The following is a 16,350-nucleotide window of genomic DNA, read 5'->3' as shown; positions in this document are numbered from 1 at the left end:
TAATGTGTCTCATGCCTCACAGAGGTTTCTAACAGCTGTGCTTTGCTCCGGCCTGAGGCTGGGCCCAACTCAGCACAGTGTTAGGCCTCTCGTGTTTTGCCCTATTACAGGCCACACTCGTACTGCCTCCCTCTCACTGAGGCCTCTCTCTCTCTACCTGCTCTCACCCAGTCTCTTTCAGAATGCCCTTCCTGGGCCTCACTCATACCACCCCTCCTTTCCCTGGGGACACACTCATCCTGCCCTGTCATGGGCAGGGGTCCTTGGACTTGATTCCCATCACTCCCCAGCCAGCAAGCATGCAGCCTTTTGGGCATCTTCCTGCTACCCTCATCTGGGCGAGCGCTGGGTGGTTCACAGAACACTGGTCTGACTCGGCCTCTGGTCTCTTGCCGGGTCACTCACCCAGCTGCTCTCAATCAAGGGGCTCCTGACTCGCCCCAGTGTTTACCTGCAGTTCCTCCACTGCCGCCCCCCTCATCCCCACAAATAGGCCTCAGGCGCCCAAAGGCTTACCTGGACTGAACTCAAGCCCCCTTGCTAGCAGGGCCTCACCTTTAAGCCCCCTGCTTGCAGGGACCCAACTCACACCCCTTACTCACAGGGTCTCATCTCATGCCCCCGTATTCACAGGTCCTCACAACTACCACTCTCTACTTGCCCCTCTCTCCAGGGCCTCACACCTACCCCTCTCATGCAGGCCTTCAGGTGCCCCTTTGCACCCCACTCTGCACCTCCGCCTCCACTGGGGCAGATACTCCGCCCCCTAATCTGGGGCCTGGGGTCAACATCCTGCAGGCTCAGGTGCCACTTGTCCATGTGCCTGGCCCACAACTCTCAGTCTTTGGGGTCTTGCACCCCACACGGGCTCAGGTGGCTGCAGCCATGCCTGGCCCCACTACCCACTCACCAGGGTCTTGCACCCACTGGGCTTAGGTGCCACACCAGGGGGTGCCTGGAACCTCTATTGCCTTTGGTGTTAAATAACCCACTCGAAGGCGGGTGCTGGGGTTAAGGCGCCCATCCTTGTCTGTCACCGGGGAGGTAACTGGCCTGGCATTTCCCGAGGGCTCCCATGCCACTAGGAGCCCCACCAGGCCACCCTTCCCCGGCAGGATGCAGTTTCAAGTCATGCCCAGGACCAGAAGCCTCCAAGCCCATAAGCTCCTGCCCTTACCTCCTAGTTATTGCAGGAGCAGTAGCTCCACCAGGAGAGGTTCCTTCCATGGTGTCAGGCAGCAAACTGCTGCCTCCAGCTCTGCTGGCCTGGATCTAAAATGGCCACTCATCAGAGATGGGGCATCCCCTGCCGCCAGCTCTTAAAATGGCAGACACCAGATGTGCTCTGCCACCCACCTTCCCCTTAAAATGGTTCCTGGGGGAGGCTTTCCCCTGCTGCTCCGCAAGCAAGCTCCCACAGAGCTTCTAAAAGCCCCAGAGTGGTGAGCCCCACTGGTGCCCTGCCCCACACCTTCCCCCTTAAAAAAATGATCCTTGGGGTATCTCCCAGCTTCTTTCACTGCTGGCTCTTCTCCAGTCTGCTGCCATCTGAGTCACATGGCAAGCATCCCAGCTGTGCTTTGCCACAACATAGTATAGCAGCATAGAAGATCCCAAAGACTAAGGGCACCAGAACACAACCCTGCTTTACTCCACTCTTCATCTTAAACCTGTCAGAGGTTGATCCATCAAACTGAACTGTAGTTAGCATGGTTTTGTGGAAGGAGCATATCATGCTGAATTATGTTTTGGGGCATCCAATCCTTATCAGGACCCTGAACTAACCTGCTGTGCTGACAGTCTCAAAGGCTTTTGTCAGATGGACAAATGCTGCGTACAGTGGCTTATTTTGTTTTCTGCATTTTTCTTGCAGTTGGTGTAAGAAGAATATCATGTTCACTGTTGATCTCCGTGCAATCAGCAAGTTGTTGCAAGCATTTTAAGATGACTCTGGCAAAAGCCTTTCCTGTGATGCTGAGCAAAGAGATGTCCCTATAGTTGTTGCGGTCACAATTGTTTCCCTTGTTGTAGATAGAGTGATGATGTTAGCGTCATGCATGTCCTGGGGTACTTGATCTTCTTCCAGCAGCATGCAAGGAGTTGAAGATGTGGTAGCAGGCTAGCTTTCCCACACTTAGGAACCTCAGCTGGGATACCATCTTCTGGTTCTTTTCTTTTCTGCTTGCTAGACAGTCTATGGCCTTGCTAAGTTGCTCAGCCACGTGGGGGTTGGGAGAACAGGTGGGTCTGGGGGAGCAGGCAGGGGTGGGGCCTGGCAGAGGTTCTCCCATGGTCCCTTCCTTCAATTTTTCCTCTCCCACCCTCTACTTACCAGCATGGAGTCTAGGTCCAGCTCCCTGCTGCAGCCAGTGGGGACTACCCGAATCACCAAAGCTCTCCAAATCTTTTCTGAATCGATTCAGAGAGCTTCAAATCGATTCAGACCTTTTAATTGGTCTCCTGATTCGATTCAGATATGGAGATTCAGCTGCCGAATTCAGCCAAATCTCCTCTGAATCGAATCAGCACCTGAAGCTTCGCACAGCCCTATTATCTAGTTGCCAGCAGCAATTTACTGGATCTTATCTTTATGAAGATTTTTAGTTACTGCTGACCTGTTCCTTAAACAAATTGCTATTCCATTTTTCTTCAGACTGACATTTCACTTGATTATGAACAGATCTGTATTCTTACCAAAGCGACTTCAGAAAATTATTGCTCTTTGTAAGCAGTTTCTTTTCATTTTGAAGGAGCGCCTTAATGTGATTCTATGCAAGAATTACTATTTTTTATAAAGGATCCTTGACACCAGGATAAATGTACAATGCAGAAAGAACTTAGCCTAAAGTTCTGTCTAGTGCTGAGCATAATGGGGTCTGCTTCTCTGACTGGGATGCCTGAGCATTATTTCAATACCCCTTAATAATACTAATAGTATTTCAAGTACAGTAGGAAATAAAAATGCTTAGAAGTATTATCTTTTTGTTCAGTCATCAGAATCATCCCTGATGTGATCAAAGTATTTTTAAAGAAACAACTTAATCGTTAAGGCCCATTTAAAATTGGTAACTGAGAAACTTAATTGATGAATTTTTTTATAGTATAACATCTATTTTCTCTTTTTACAGGGAAGAAGATTCCTTAGCTTTTTGTTCAGCTGGAATGTAAACTTCATTAAAATGATCCATGGGACTATTAAAAACCAATTGCAGTGTTTTCCAAAGTATGTATTGTAGTACCAACATTGCAATTATGAATGCTGATTGAACTTTTCTTTCTCTTTAAAAAATGAATTCCTGTTTTACAGATATAATGCAGAGACGTATACATCTACTGGCCCATATTCCTTCTACACGTGTTTATAATATCTTGTACATCAGTACATATACACATAGCACCACTACATACATAGTACATACAGGCATGATGTAAATTCTTATAAGATGTTTTTGAAAAGTATGTATTGAGCAGGTGCCCATTAGTCAATGTTCAAGGCCCCTGGCACTCGTTGAACTTAATATATGATTAACCAGTTGATTGCATCTTAAATTGTTACCTGGTTACATGTTAATTAATGCAATGATAGAATGAGGAATAAGCCACAAAGTTATTACACAAAAAATGTGAAATAACTGGCTGGTTCCTACGACACCATTAACTGAACTTGTGGCTGGGACTCCCAGACACCCTTGTCACTGGGACCCTGTTGCCCGCTCTTAAAATGGCAGACACCAGATGTGCTCTGCCACTCACCTTTCCCCTTAAAATGGTTCCTGGGGGAGGATCACAAGTATTGCTAATTAACTGCTAGTAACGGCTTAATTTGACCTCTTAGTGTGTTTTGAGGAAATTCCTTGGCATATCGTTATAATAAATGGTTCAGTCAAAGTAGATTTCAAATGGAAAGCCTTTCACTAGCAATGTGATGAGTCACATAAAACATAATCACTCCATCAGGATATTTTGGGCATGTCCGGTATCCAAAATTGATTGACTGTCCTGTTATCAAAATTCCTGCTTTAGCTTTCTGAAATTCATGTAACACCTATTGAAGCTGACAAATAAATGCTCTGTAATATGGTCTGTATTTCTGGAACTGTATGGCAAATGATCCACTTTAGAATATCATTCACTGTGGTGCTAGTGAGTATAGGTTGACAGGCATTATTCCAAAATAGTCATCCTGCTGTATTTTCTTTGGCAGTTTCTCCAAAACAGCAAAGTTGTCATTAAATGTAGAATACATGTCTGGCCAGTGTGTGTGTATTATACATTCAGTTTTCCCAGTATCTCCTGGGACAAGCACATGAATATAACCTAACCACTTTTTGGACAGTGTTTTAAAAAATACTGATTTTTCTCCCATAACCTATTATTAATGAAAATCCATTATTAACCGTCTGTCTTGAACAGTAGTTCTCAAACTGTGGGTCATGACCCCAAATGGGACTGCAACATTAGCGGATGGGGTCGGCGCTCTGGTTTGGGAGTGAGGAGCCATGCTGAGGAAATGGGGTCATGCTTAGGAAGAGTTTGGGAAGCACTGGTCTAGAATATCAGTACCACAAAGCTAGTAAGCCCTCCTATGAAATCATAAGCATTGCCTAAGAAAGTTTTAATGAGGAAGTTGAACATCTAGGCAAGTTTCCTTTATGCAGTATCTAGAATAATGAGACCATTCAGCATTTTGAGATATTGAATGCAAGAGTCAGCATTACTAAACAGTATTTCTAATTTCCTAAGGTATTCTAAAGACAATTGTTTTTAAAGGTTGAGCCAAAATTAGAACAGTTCCACAGTTGAACGTAGCAGGCTGCTTTGGTCCGAGAAACAAATTCACTTAAGTCCACAGGGAACTGCCTGATAACCAGCCGATGCTCAGGCTTCAGAAATCCTCTGAGGACAGCCCTGGACAGAGATGACTACAAAATAGAAAAGAAGTGAGGTTGCTTAGCAACAATGAAGACTTGGTAACCAAAAATTTAAAATAATTTATTTTCATCGTAGGATGTGTGATGATAGTAGAGTTGCATTCAGAAACAGTATATACATTGACTATGCAAATAGAATTGACTATGCAAATAGTCCTATATGTTAAGTAAAAGATAATGTCTATATATTTTAAGTCAGCAACCTTGTTACAATACTCAAAGATTTCCTAGCTGCCCTTCAGTGATATTGTCTGTATAATGCTTGAAAATTTACTCCTGGTGCTGTTTAGCATCCATGACTTAAACTTTTCCACCTGACCTAAATTTTTAAGTTAATTGAAATGTCTCTAAGTGCAAATCTCTATCCTAAATTGTAAGCAAAGTAGATACATGCCTTTGAAAAGATAGTACCTTTCTCAGTTTGAAAATGAGCATAATGAGCATCCTTTTCCAGTTGCTAGAGACTTGGTAGGTATTGTCAAGAATACTGCTTTTTGGAGCTTTTTTCTGATGACCTTATGGTGTTGGTATGAACTAGGATGTACAGCATATCAAGTAAAACTCATACATTTAAAAAAAAAAAAGGAACTGTTTATCACAAACACTGTTCTGAAGTTGGCAAAAATGAAGACAATTTTAAAATCTACATTATTTTTCCATTACCTCTTTCTATTTTTTTGTCTTTTTTAAATTTAATTTCCAAATTTTCCATCATGGTGTAGTATATTATGACATAATATTGCAGCTGCAAACACTGATATAATAGTTTGTTAAAATAATGTTGATCATCTTACATTTTGTTGTAAAACCTAGATTTGAGGTGTCCCTTGAAGTAGTGCAACAGTATTAGATTCCATAAACTGTCTGTTGTATGTCTGGAAGAATTCCAGACAAGTGGAAAAATAACAAATTGCAGTAAATCTTTTAATATGACTTAACAGCAGTTTTTAAATCTTACAATTCAATGACGTGCTGTTCTCACTCATCTTTTATTTTTGGCATAATATGTTTATACCTTGATTTAATTTTACTGTTTCTTGATAAATGTGTAAACAGGTGTACAAGAGTGAGCAGTTAGATAAGCTGAAAGAGAATTGATGTTTCTGGGATTTTCTAGTGAAAGCTACTCTTCATGATCTCATTAGAAATATGTAATCTTGAAAATTAGAGTAATGCCAGAAGGTCAAGGTTGCAACCCTTTGGCAGGGTAATTTTTCAGGCGAAGACTCGGTTGTTAGAGAAACAAAACCAATTCTTCTATGTGATTATAAGCTACAGAACAACCCAAGAAGCAAATGGCTGAATCAGGTAACTTCTCACTTACTGTTCCAATTCACCAAGGCCTTGTGTTTGGTGGGAATGACTGGCTGTAGCTCATCCTGGGCACACTTAGCTGGATGGATGGGATGGTGCTGTGGGTGGACAGGGAGCAGCATCTGGGAGTGGGATGGGCAGGCAGGGCTGGGGTCAGAATCACGGGATGGTGACAGCATGGGGCTGAGGCCCAGGGGAGAGCTGGCAACCCACTCCCAGCACAGCCCTGTGCTGTCACCGCCCCACAGTCCGGCCCTTTCCCCGCCTGTCCCACTCCCAAGTGCCGCTCCTTGCCTGCCTGCAGCCCCATCTTCCCAACTGAGTGCACCCTACCTTCAGGGTCCTGGGCTGATCTCTGTGTAGACCCTGCCCATCTGTTCTGTCTGGTGCCCCCAGCAGTGGGTGTGGGGTAGACGGGCTGGGTGCCCAGGCAGTAGGTCCAGTGGCAGCAGTAGCTGGAAGGAACTGCCACTCTTGGGAAGCTGAGTGCAGCTTCCATGCTGTCCCAGCCCCATTGTGCACCTGGGAGTGGTGGGATTGGCCGCATGCACCATGGCCCCGGGCTGCCCCCCCCGCACCTGGGATTGGCAAGGCTCAGAGACCCACTGCAGGTCAGATAAAAATCCCTTGTCAAGCTGGATCCAGCCTGTGCTCATGTTTTGCTCACCTCAGGTGTAGCAGATTCCTTTTGATCTTAAGTGTTTAGTGTTTCATTTGTTTGTTTGTTTAGCCCCTTGGGATTTTAAAAACCTAAGGACTTTCCATTTACAAACATATAATAGTACTTGAAGTAGTATTAAAAGCCAACTGTGAACTGACTTGTATAAATCAGTAGTGAGAATAGCAGGCGTGATTTCTTTGACTTAATATATTTCTCCTTAAAGTGAATGGAATCGGAATAACCAGAATGTCACCATACCTCACAATACAGCTGCTAGCTTTAGCCAAATAAAAAAATCTGAATCACATGCCATATATAGGCATACTTTTATAGACATTATCAAAATATACATATATATTCTACATAGGAATGTGAAAGGTTAAACTATTAATTTAAGGGGTGAGGGGGACTAGTACCCATAATTTAGGAGGAAAACAAAGCAGCCTAATGACTTGTCAGTTAAGCAATTAGCTGCTTGTTCACAGGTGGTCCCTCCCTCCCAGGACAGGGCTTCAAGGGTTGTCTGGCTGAACTTGCCTCCGTCTTCCCCCTTCCCCCCAGTCAAAGGGCTCTGGGAGTCAGGAACAGCTCCTAGCAGCAGCTGTGTTACTGGTTAATCGTTTAAGTGATATAATCAGAGGAGGTTAAACAAATTTTTTTTTTAACTATATTTACATCCCTAATTCTACATAGATTAATCTGTACCTTGTCTGGTTTAATATTTTGCTTTCCATTCCTTCATAGTGTATGATTTTACTATGTATCCATAGTTGGTTGATTGTACTTTTAAATATTTGCCACACCCAAAAGGGGTCCAACTGCGACTGGATTACTATACTATTAATGTTGTACAATATAAAAATTAGCACACCTTTGCTGATGGAGACTTAAAAAGCTTTTATGCGTGATTAGCATAATTCTACTCTGATTAGCACAATTCTACTCTGTTTAAGATTACATTTTAGATTTATCTTTGCTATTTAAGAGAAACTGTGTTGTAAGGTTACGCCAAAGGAATTTCCACAAAAAATAGTATGTAGCAATGGTATTCTTCAATAAGATGATATCTAGCCTATTTTCAATAGGCTAATCATAATGTATTAATTTAAAAATCTGCTTAATGCTTCCAATTTAGATCAATGATATTTTCTTATAAATAATTTTAACATACTTGAATTCAGTGCTGCGTCTTAGTATCTGTCTAGTTCTAACAGAAACAAAAAAGTTTTCTGTATGTTCTCATATTGTTTAAGTATAACTGAATTATCTTCATGTTCTTCAGTCAGATAAGCAAATATCCTGGACCGATATTTTAGTATTTTGAAAACAACACCAAGTGAGGGAATGTATAACACATTTCAGTGCTCTTTATCACTTAATATGGACACATTTTGTTGTTGCCTTTTTTTTATGTTTGATGCAGGGATAGTAAAGAAGTTTGGGTTTTCTCTTTATTAACACAGATCGCTGGTGATGCATGTTGCAGAAATTTATTTCAGGGCTTGGAAGAAGGCTTCAGGAGAGATTTTAGAGGTATGTGCTCTGCGTTGAATTTGGATTAGGTATTTTTGAGATTCTTTCAAGTTTTCCATATAAATGATCACTCCTGAGAGAAAAGGGTCCCTTTAGTCATACAATCATTGAAAATTAGGGTTGGAAGGGACTTCTGGAGGTCATCTAGTCCACCCCTTGCTCAAAGCAGGACCATCCCCAACATGATCATCGCAGCGAAGCCTTTGTCTAGCTGGGTCTTAAAGACCTCCAAGGATGGAGATTCCACCATGTCTCTGGGTAACCTGTTCCAGTGCTTCAGTACCCTCCTCATGAGAGAGATTTTCCTAATATCTAACTTCCTTTCCCTTTTCCAACTTGAGACTGTTGTTCCTTGTTCTGTCATCTGCCACCCCTGAAAACAGTCTAGCTTCTTCTTCTTTCAAACCTCCCTTCAGGTAGTTGAAGGCTGCTATTAAATCCCCTCTGTCTCCTCTTCTCCAAAATAAATAAGTCCAATTCCTCAGCCTCTCCTCATAAGTCATGTCCCCCAGCCCCCTCACCATTTTTGTTGCCCTCCGCTGGATTCTCTCTAATTTGTCCACATCCTTTCTGTAGTGGGGGGCCCAAAACTGAACGCAGTACTCCAGATATGACCTCACCAGTACTAAATAGAAGGGAGTAATCACTTCCCTTGACCTGCTGGCAACAAACCTGCCAATGTAGCCCAGTATGCTGTTAGCTTTCTTGGTAACAAGAGCACACTGCTGGCTCATATCCAGCTTATTGTTCACTGTAAATAGTTACGATCAATTAATGAGAGACAACCAGGCAGTATTTGACAGCTCACATCTGGCAGCTAATTTCAAGAACTTTTGACCAGATTTAAGGCTACCTTAAGAAATGAAATGTGAAAAGCTAGTACTTAAAGCTGTGCATACTGTTATGTAAAGCTTTTCCCCTCAACCTTGGCCTTGATTCAGACCAAGGCAGACGCTGGAAGATTGCAAGCCAAGAAACATCTGCCATGGTAAAATCTGGTGCTCATATAAACAACTGAAAACATAATCTTAAATATAAAAACAGGAGAGAGTCTTAAGTATTATTTTAACCTATGTATCTAATAACCATGTTTGTATACTAACTGAATCTTATGCATGGATTTTTTTTTCTCTTCAGACCCTTGAATATAATTGCATTCAGGATTTCATGCATCATGGAATTCATCTTCCTAGAAATTCTCCTGTGCATCCTAAAGTGAGAGAGGTATGTTCCTGTACAATATAAATCAGTAGTACTGCAATGTGTAGTAAATGGCTTTTCAGGACAAAATCATATGCTGTAACATGCTTTTTTCTGATTTAGTCCTCAAATGCATTTTTTGAGCGTGCACTTACTCTGAAAACGTATTGCTCATTTTCTTTCATTAACTGGATGTGTTAGTTAGATGAATAATTCAGTGGGACACATATGCTCAGGTCCCATACTTAGAAGTAAAAAATCTATATAAAATATAAAAATGTATACATTTCAATTCAGGCCATTAAAAGTAAAAATTGATTTAAAATATTTTTGTTTGCATTTGCACACTTTGCTCCTTGTATTGAGAAATTTTGTTGAATAATTTATGGAACTGAAAATTTTGAAGTCAGACTCAAGACAGAATCTTCCCATCTTAAGATCCACATATTATAGGTTCCTTTTTCCCCTTCAGTTTTAGAAATGCATATGTATACATAGATGGGATTTGGGATTTTTCTACTACTGTAACTTTTTTATAAACATAATCTATTTTATCACCATAGATTATAAAGATAACTGACAAGGCTGTCTCTGTTCATTTTTTCTGCTTCATGATGCTGCCAAGCTCTTCCTGGATAGGACTCCCTTTCCTAACTTGGCCCCGGCATTTAATCTACTAGTTAGGCTTTGCTCATGCAGTACAGAGCACATGGCTTATGAAAACATCATTATGTATGCTTTCGACTGAGAGGAGTTTCCACTGCTTTCCCCAGTTACTAAGTAAAGTTTTACTTAGGAAATCTACATGGAATGATGTAGTGTAAAGCCATTAAGGTGCTTACATTTAAGCTGTAATTTAACATTTCAAATGGACAGTTTACCCTGTAACACCATCCTATGTTCACCTGATACAATGGCACCAGTTGTTCTGAACTGGTGTCTTTGTGCACATTCTTTTTGGTCTGGTCAGGTTTTAAATTTTAGTTTTATAATTGCAGTGCGGGGACCTCAGTGTTGGAAACTTGTTTTTCAGTATCGTTCAGGTGAAAACACCTGGCTCTGACCATGGCATATGACCACTTCAACGTAAATCTGCAGATGTGATGCACTTGGAAAGCTCCATAAAATTCCTTTGTTTTTAATAAATGACTTTTTCCCCCCCCACTGAAATCTTCCTCCATGCTAACGAATATCGCTCTCTTGAACAAGATAAAAGAATTGAGAAAAAGCACTCTTGTCATGACTTTGCCCTTTCTACTGGCACATCTGTCTGAATTATTTGCATGATCTATTTCTGTTGGGTTTTCTTTTATATATATATATATATATTTCAAAGAGCCCTTTTAAATGCATTCATTTATTACTGGGTCAGCTGCTGTATCTTCTCTATATCATTCTGCCTGTATAATCTAAAAATCATTGGTGTCCTGTAAAAAATATCATGGAATAGACACAAACTGCCTTTCTCAAATATTTTGAATCTACCATATGAAATATACCATTAGCTTTTTATTTTTGACAGGTGCTGAGCTATTTTCACAAACAAAGTAAAGTCCGTGAGGGAGTTGAAGAAATGCTGTATAGATTATATCAACCTATACTTTGGAGAGCATTAAAGGTAATTCCCATTTAAGATATATTATCATATTGTATTTAGTGTAAACAATTGTTGTATCCCCCTTCTGCTTCTTTCTCTAATGCAGCAAAATAAGCCATAAATATTTGCTTTCCTGGTCCTTGCAGCCTTGTCCAACTTTACCAGTCAGTTTTTATTAACTAGTGATGCATCAAATTTTGCCTCCACTTGTACTCTAATGCTAGTTTTCAGTGTTAGCTTATGGAATTGTTAAATAAACATCTTTATATTTTCTCCCCTGCTAAGCCACTTGCTTAGAGGAACTCTCCCTGAACATCTTGAAAGCTGTCTTAATAACCTTCTTCAAAACCCTCCTTAAAACTTCCCTTTGCCATGTTATCTACAGGGAAAAAAGCAGAATGAGGCCAGGTGTGCTAAGACCACTGTCCTGCTGACCCTGTACTTCCTCCTCTGCATGCATTCTAGCTTCTTTTCTGTCTCATCTTAGGCTGTAAACTTTCTAGGATCTGTGTCTGTATAGTGCCTAGGGGTTCCTGTCCTGGAAAGATTTTGGTACTATGCTGAGACAAGGAGCAAATTTATATAAATTTTATTCTGGTCTGGTTATTATAGTTTTTGTTTAATAATAAAACTTTTGGAGCTAATGCTCACATTTTCTCATTTGGAATATTAGATACTATATTTTTTCATATGTTTAATAGTTAATTTGTCTCGATTAGAATTAATAAACTGATAAAGGTGATTGAAGAGTGTATGTGGTAAGTGAGTTTTGATATTAAGAGCATCATCTTCCTACACAATTTTTTTTCTCCCTTATAACAGGCTAGAAACTCAGAAGTTCGAGCAAATGCAGCATTGTTGTTTGTTGAAGCATTTCCTATCCGTGATCCCCACTTTAACAATGAGGAGATGGATAATGATATGCAGAAACACTTTGAAGAACTTTTTGTAAGTTTCTCAAGAAGTCTGAATGTTGTAACAAAGTGTTAAGTTAAACTTTTAGTGAAACATGCTGAGAAGAAAGGTAATTTGTAATACTTGCACTTCAGTTAAATTAAGCCCAGAACTATGCCATTATATTCTTTTAATCATGCATATTCTTTTATGTAGAGGCATATTAGCATACCACCTACTAGAGGTATAGAAAGGTTTGGCTGAGGAAAATGGCCTGAAAATTAAGTATTTTAATGAATGAATTAACAATACAATTGAAAAACCCAGGAGATTGTTTGGACAGACCAGATGACACGAGTTGAAGACATACAGTTTAGGCTAGTAGGTGAAGAGGGCTTTAATGGTGCAAAATCTTCAGTGAATGATTAATCTTAAATATTTGCAGTTCTATTATTAAGATGATATATTTGAACAGAGATACAAGGAGAATTAAAACGATACATTAGAAATTTAGATAGGCCTGGCTCATTTCTAGACTGTCTCTGTTTGGAAAAACACTTAATATAATGATTTTCAGGCTAAATATCTGATAATTAAAATTATCTTCATGAGCAGAGAGGATTGATGCTTAATTACATACTTAAATATGACCGTATAGATTAAATTTTCAGAAATGCCTAAACTCAAAGGTACGATTTGACTTTTGAGCAGGCACTTTTAAAATAAACTTAGTCTGACTTTTTGATAAGTATTTATTTATTTATTTTACAATACAGGCCAGTATTTTTAATTTTCATTTTGTTTTCAAATTATTGCTATTAGTAAACAAACACAACATTTTAAAGCCCTCTTGGGACACCAGCCTGCATATGGTACTATTACATAACGCACTTTGAATAACATTGCTTAAAGGCTTATGGGATGAGCTTTATCAGTATATCTTATTTTAATGATTATCAGAAAGCAAAATAATGCATACATAAAGTACCTTTCCTTTTTTTTCCCCTTTCTGTTTACTTTAGAGTCTGTTAGAAGATCCGCATCCATTGGTTCGCTCTATAGGGGTACTTGGTGTTAGTAAAATAACATCCAAATACTGGGAGATGATACCTGCAACAATTATTGCTGACCTTTTAAATAAGCTAATTGGAGACCTGGCTTTTGATGTAACTTCAGCTGATGTTCGTTGCTCAGTTTTTAAGGTAAGACTACTGTGCAAATTTTATAAAACGTCTTGATACTAACTTCTGCTTTTCTTGTAACTTGGGCTCATTAATGGAGGCCAGCCTAAGATGGATTACTACTTGTTTAAAATAAGGTCTCTAAGTTGGTCTTTACATAATTTGTCTTATAAGATGTGTGAGGGTTGGGCAGAAAATAATGTCTCTTAATTTTTATCTTCTGAGTAAGCCAGGGTTACGGAGGTTGTTTTTGTTGACTTTTTGCCTAAAGGAACCACAGTAAAATTGGAGATCTATGTCGGAACCCTGAAAAAACTGAAACGTGACTTGCAAGGAAGCAACAGGCACATTAGAGATGCTGCTTCTACACAGCACTTGCACACACACCAGCTTGTGCACTACACAAGCAATACATCCTCCATAAAGCCTCCAGAATGAAGGGAGAAGTTGTGTTGTTTTTTTTTCTGGTGGAGCAGTGGGGGCGGTTCGGGGGGAGAGGTCAGGGATGATAGCCAAGTGATGGAGGCTGTACGACAAGGACTTTTACTATGTTAGAATGCCTACCCTTGTTCACCAATGGAAAAAACCTGTTGACTGAGAAGGAGACTATGCTGAAAAATAGCTGTAGGTTCAGTGATGATCTACAAATTTTCCATGCAGTATTTTCCAGTATTTTTTCAGTAACGTTTGGCTGAGGGGGAAAAAAGATGGGAGATTACTTTGAGTGGCACTTGTATAATATTTTGAAAAAAGCAGAAAAATAAAATACTTGCAGCACTGAGTATTGGAAGCAAAGATTGAGAGGCTTTGTGACATCCAGTTATCTTGGTTCCTGTTTTTCTGTGGAGCTAAAGACTTAAGGACCATGGTCTTGGCTTGATGTTTTAACCAGACTTTGTCTAAATAATTTTAGAAAGCTAAAAAAAAGGTATATTTTATCCAACAACTGTAGAAACTGGTTCTAGCTTTTTTTTCTATTACTTTTTTTCTATGGCAGTCTATGACACCACTTTTTTTCTATGACATCCAACTTTTTTCTATGGCATCACAACAAGAAAGAGAGAACAAGTGGTATAACGTGGTTTAAGTTGTATATTTTGTACATTTTATAGTCCTTTTTAGGTTTTCCTGTGCATACCTACTATGTGATTCCTATCTCTGGAAAGGCCATTCCCTGCTTGATTGACCAACATCTCAGCTCTTCTGCCTCTCTCAGATGCCAGCAAGGTGGACTTCCCAGGCAGCAGGGTGTTCTTCAGATACAAGTCTTGAACAGAAGTACTGTTCAAGTGCAAAAAAAATCTTAAATGTAGACCCCTTGTTTTTAAATGAAAGCAATTCATTCAAGAGCTTGAATTGTTCTTCTTTTAACACCTTGATTTGACTATTTTAGCAAAGAATGTAAATACAACTGCCACTTTTTTATTTAGCCGTATAAGTGTCATGTTCTAGTTCAGTAATTTCTGTCACTTTTGGTTCAAGTTATGCATGTCTGTTCTTTTCATATTTTTATTCAGTGTGATCTTTCTCTGTTGCAGTGTTTGCCTATAATTTTGGAGAATGCACTGAGCCACCCATTATTGGAGCAGCTCCTGCCAGCAGTAAAATACAGTCTCCATGACAATTCTGAGAAAGTGCGAGTGGCTTTTGTTGATATGCTGCTGAAAATTAAGGCTGCTAGGGCTGCTAAGGTAGGATAAGTAGGACTTCTGAGACAGCAAGTAGGAGATATAAATAGAATAAAGCATTTATTGTGAAGGTTATATATTTATGAATACAGAATTCCTAAAAGGAAGAGAGAGGTTGTGTTTCAGTACATTTTGAACTTTTCCATTGGGGCAACTGTTACTTATGAGAGAGACAACCAGCTTTAAGGGAACAGAGCTGCCAGGAAAAGAAAGTGGGGCAGGGTCACTAATATAAAAAGAATATCAGATCGGGGGAGAAAGGAGCCAAGCTACACACAAGAATGTATAAAGGTACAAGGGAGAGGGAGAGAAATTGAGCAAATGGAATAGGAAGCAACACAAGATGATCCTTTTCTTAAATGATAAAATAATTAGTGCAATACTTGTCACAAATACATTGCACAGTTGCAACAGAACATAAGAGGTCTCCTCTCTCCTACTGTGCATTATTAGATTTCTGTTGGCACATATTTTAAGCTCTCTGTATACGATAAAGATCAGCCATCTATACCCTAAAATATACTGACAAATGCTGCCCTACCACATGCCGATCTGATTATTATTATTAACTATTAGCACATTTGTCTTATTTTTTCCTGAGTATTAGAAAGGCTCATTGTACTGCCAATTAATTATCAAGCTTAATAAATGATTTCTATTTTTTATCCTGTTTTCAACCATTTGGGCTGGAATTTTACTCTCTGGAGATCTGTCTAGATTTTATTGTAGACTATCAGCCAAAAAATTCATGTTCAAGAATGAAGCTAACAAAAAAGATGTTGTTTTGTGTGTGAGAGCAGTGTCCATTCGCCCGCCCCTGCTCCCTGCCCTGTGTCCTTTGTACACCTTGTGAAGATGTACTCAAATATGGCCAAGCTTATGAGCCTTTTGGGGAAGAAGGTCAAAATTGGCATGTGCTTTGAAACTTGCTAGACCTTTGCAGCTGACTTGCCTATCTGCACTTAATTTGCTCCATTCTTAGAATGGAGATGCATAAATAAAACTGCAAATGTAGAGAAATGTCTTGGTTGCTTCAAGCCATGCTGCATGTGTGTGTGTGTGCTGAAAATGAGGGCAGGGCATCTGTCTCTTTCCTTGTGTTTTCAGTGGCCACAGCTCAAGAAAGCAGCCTGAATTGAATGCAGAGTGGATGAGAACTGAATCTGGGGGAGATGAGGGAAAGTAGCTTGGGAAAAGAATATTTGGGGGGGACCTGGTAGTGGAGGTTGGGACTGGACTGGGCTGGATGAAGAGTGATTCAGGTTAATGATATTTTGCTGAGCAAGAGTGGGTGCTTCCAGACAATATTTTGTTTAGCTGGGCAGGAGAACTGGAGCTGGGAAGAAGTTTG

General features: G+C 40.0%; 1 protein-coding gene across 4 annotated transcripts in view; it reads left to right on the top strand.

Annotated features, from left to right (window-relative positions):
• NCAPG2 (non-SMC condensin II complex subunit G2) overlaps positions 1–16,350 on the top strand; it is a 78,716-nt gene that overhangs the window by 22,448 nt on the left and 39,918 nt on the right. For all 4 annotated transcript variants that reach the window (XM_006018551.3, XM_006018548.3, XM_006018550.3 and 1 more), the window contains 7 exons: positions 3,129–3,223; positions 8,370–8,439; positions 9,577–9,663; positions 11,162–11,257; positions 12,059–12,184; positions 13,153–13,332; positions 14,850–15,002. In XM_006018551.3, the coding sequence (XP_006018613.1) occupies positions 3,129–3,223; positions 8,370–8,439; positions 9,577–9,663; positions 11,162–11,257; positions 12,059–12,184; positions 13,153–13,332; positions 14,850–15,002 (807 nt within the window). The remainder of the gene's footprint in view (positions 1–3,128; positions 3,224–8,369; positions 8,440–9,576; positions 9,664–11,161; positions 11,258–12,058; positions 12,185–13,152; positions 13,333–14,849; positions 15,003–16,350) is intronic.

Source organism: Alligator sinensis, unplaced genomic scaffold, assembly GCF_000455745.1.
Source record: "Alligator sinensis unplaced genomic scaffold, ASM45574v1 scaffold601_1, whole genome shotgun sequence".
NCBI classification, from domain to species: Eukaryota; Metazoa; Chordata; order Crocodylia; family Alligatoridae; genus Alligator; species Alligator sinensis.
Note: the sequence above shows the minus strand (reverse complement) of the source record. Positions and strands in the feature narration are given on the sequence as shown.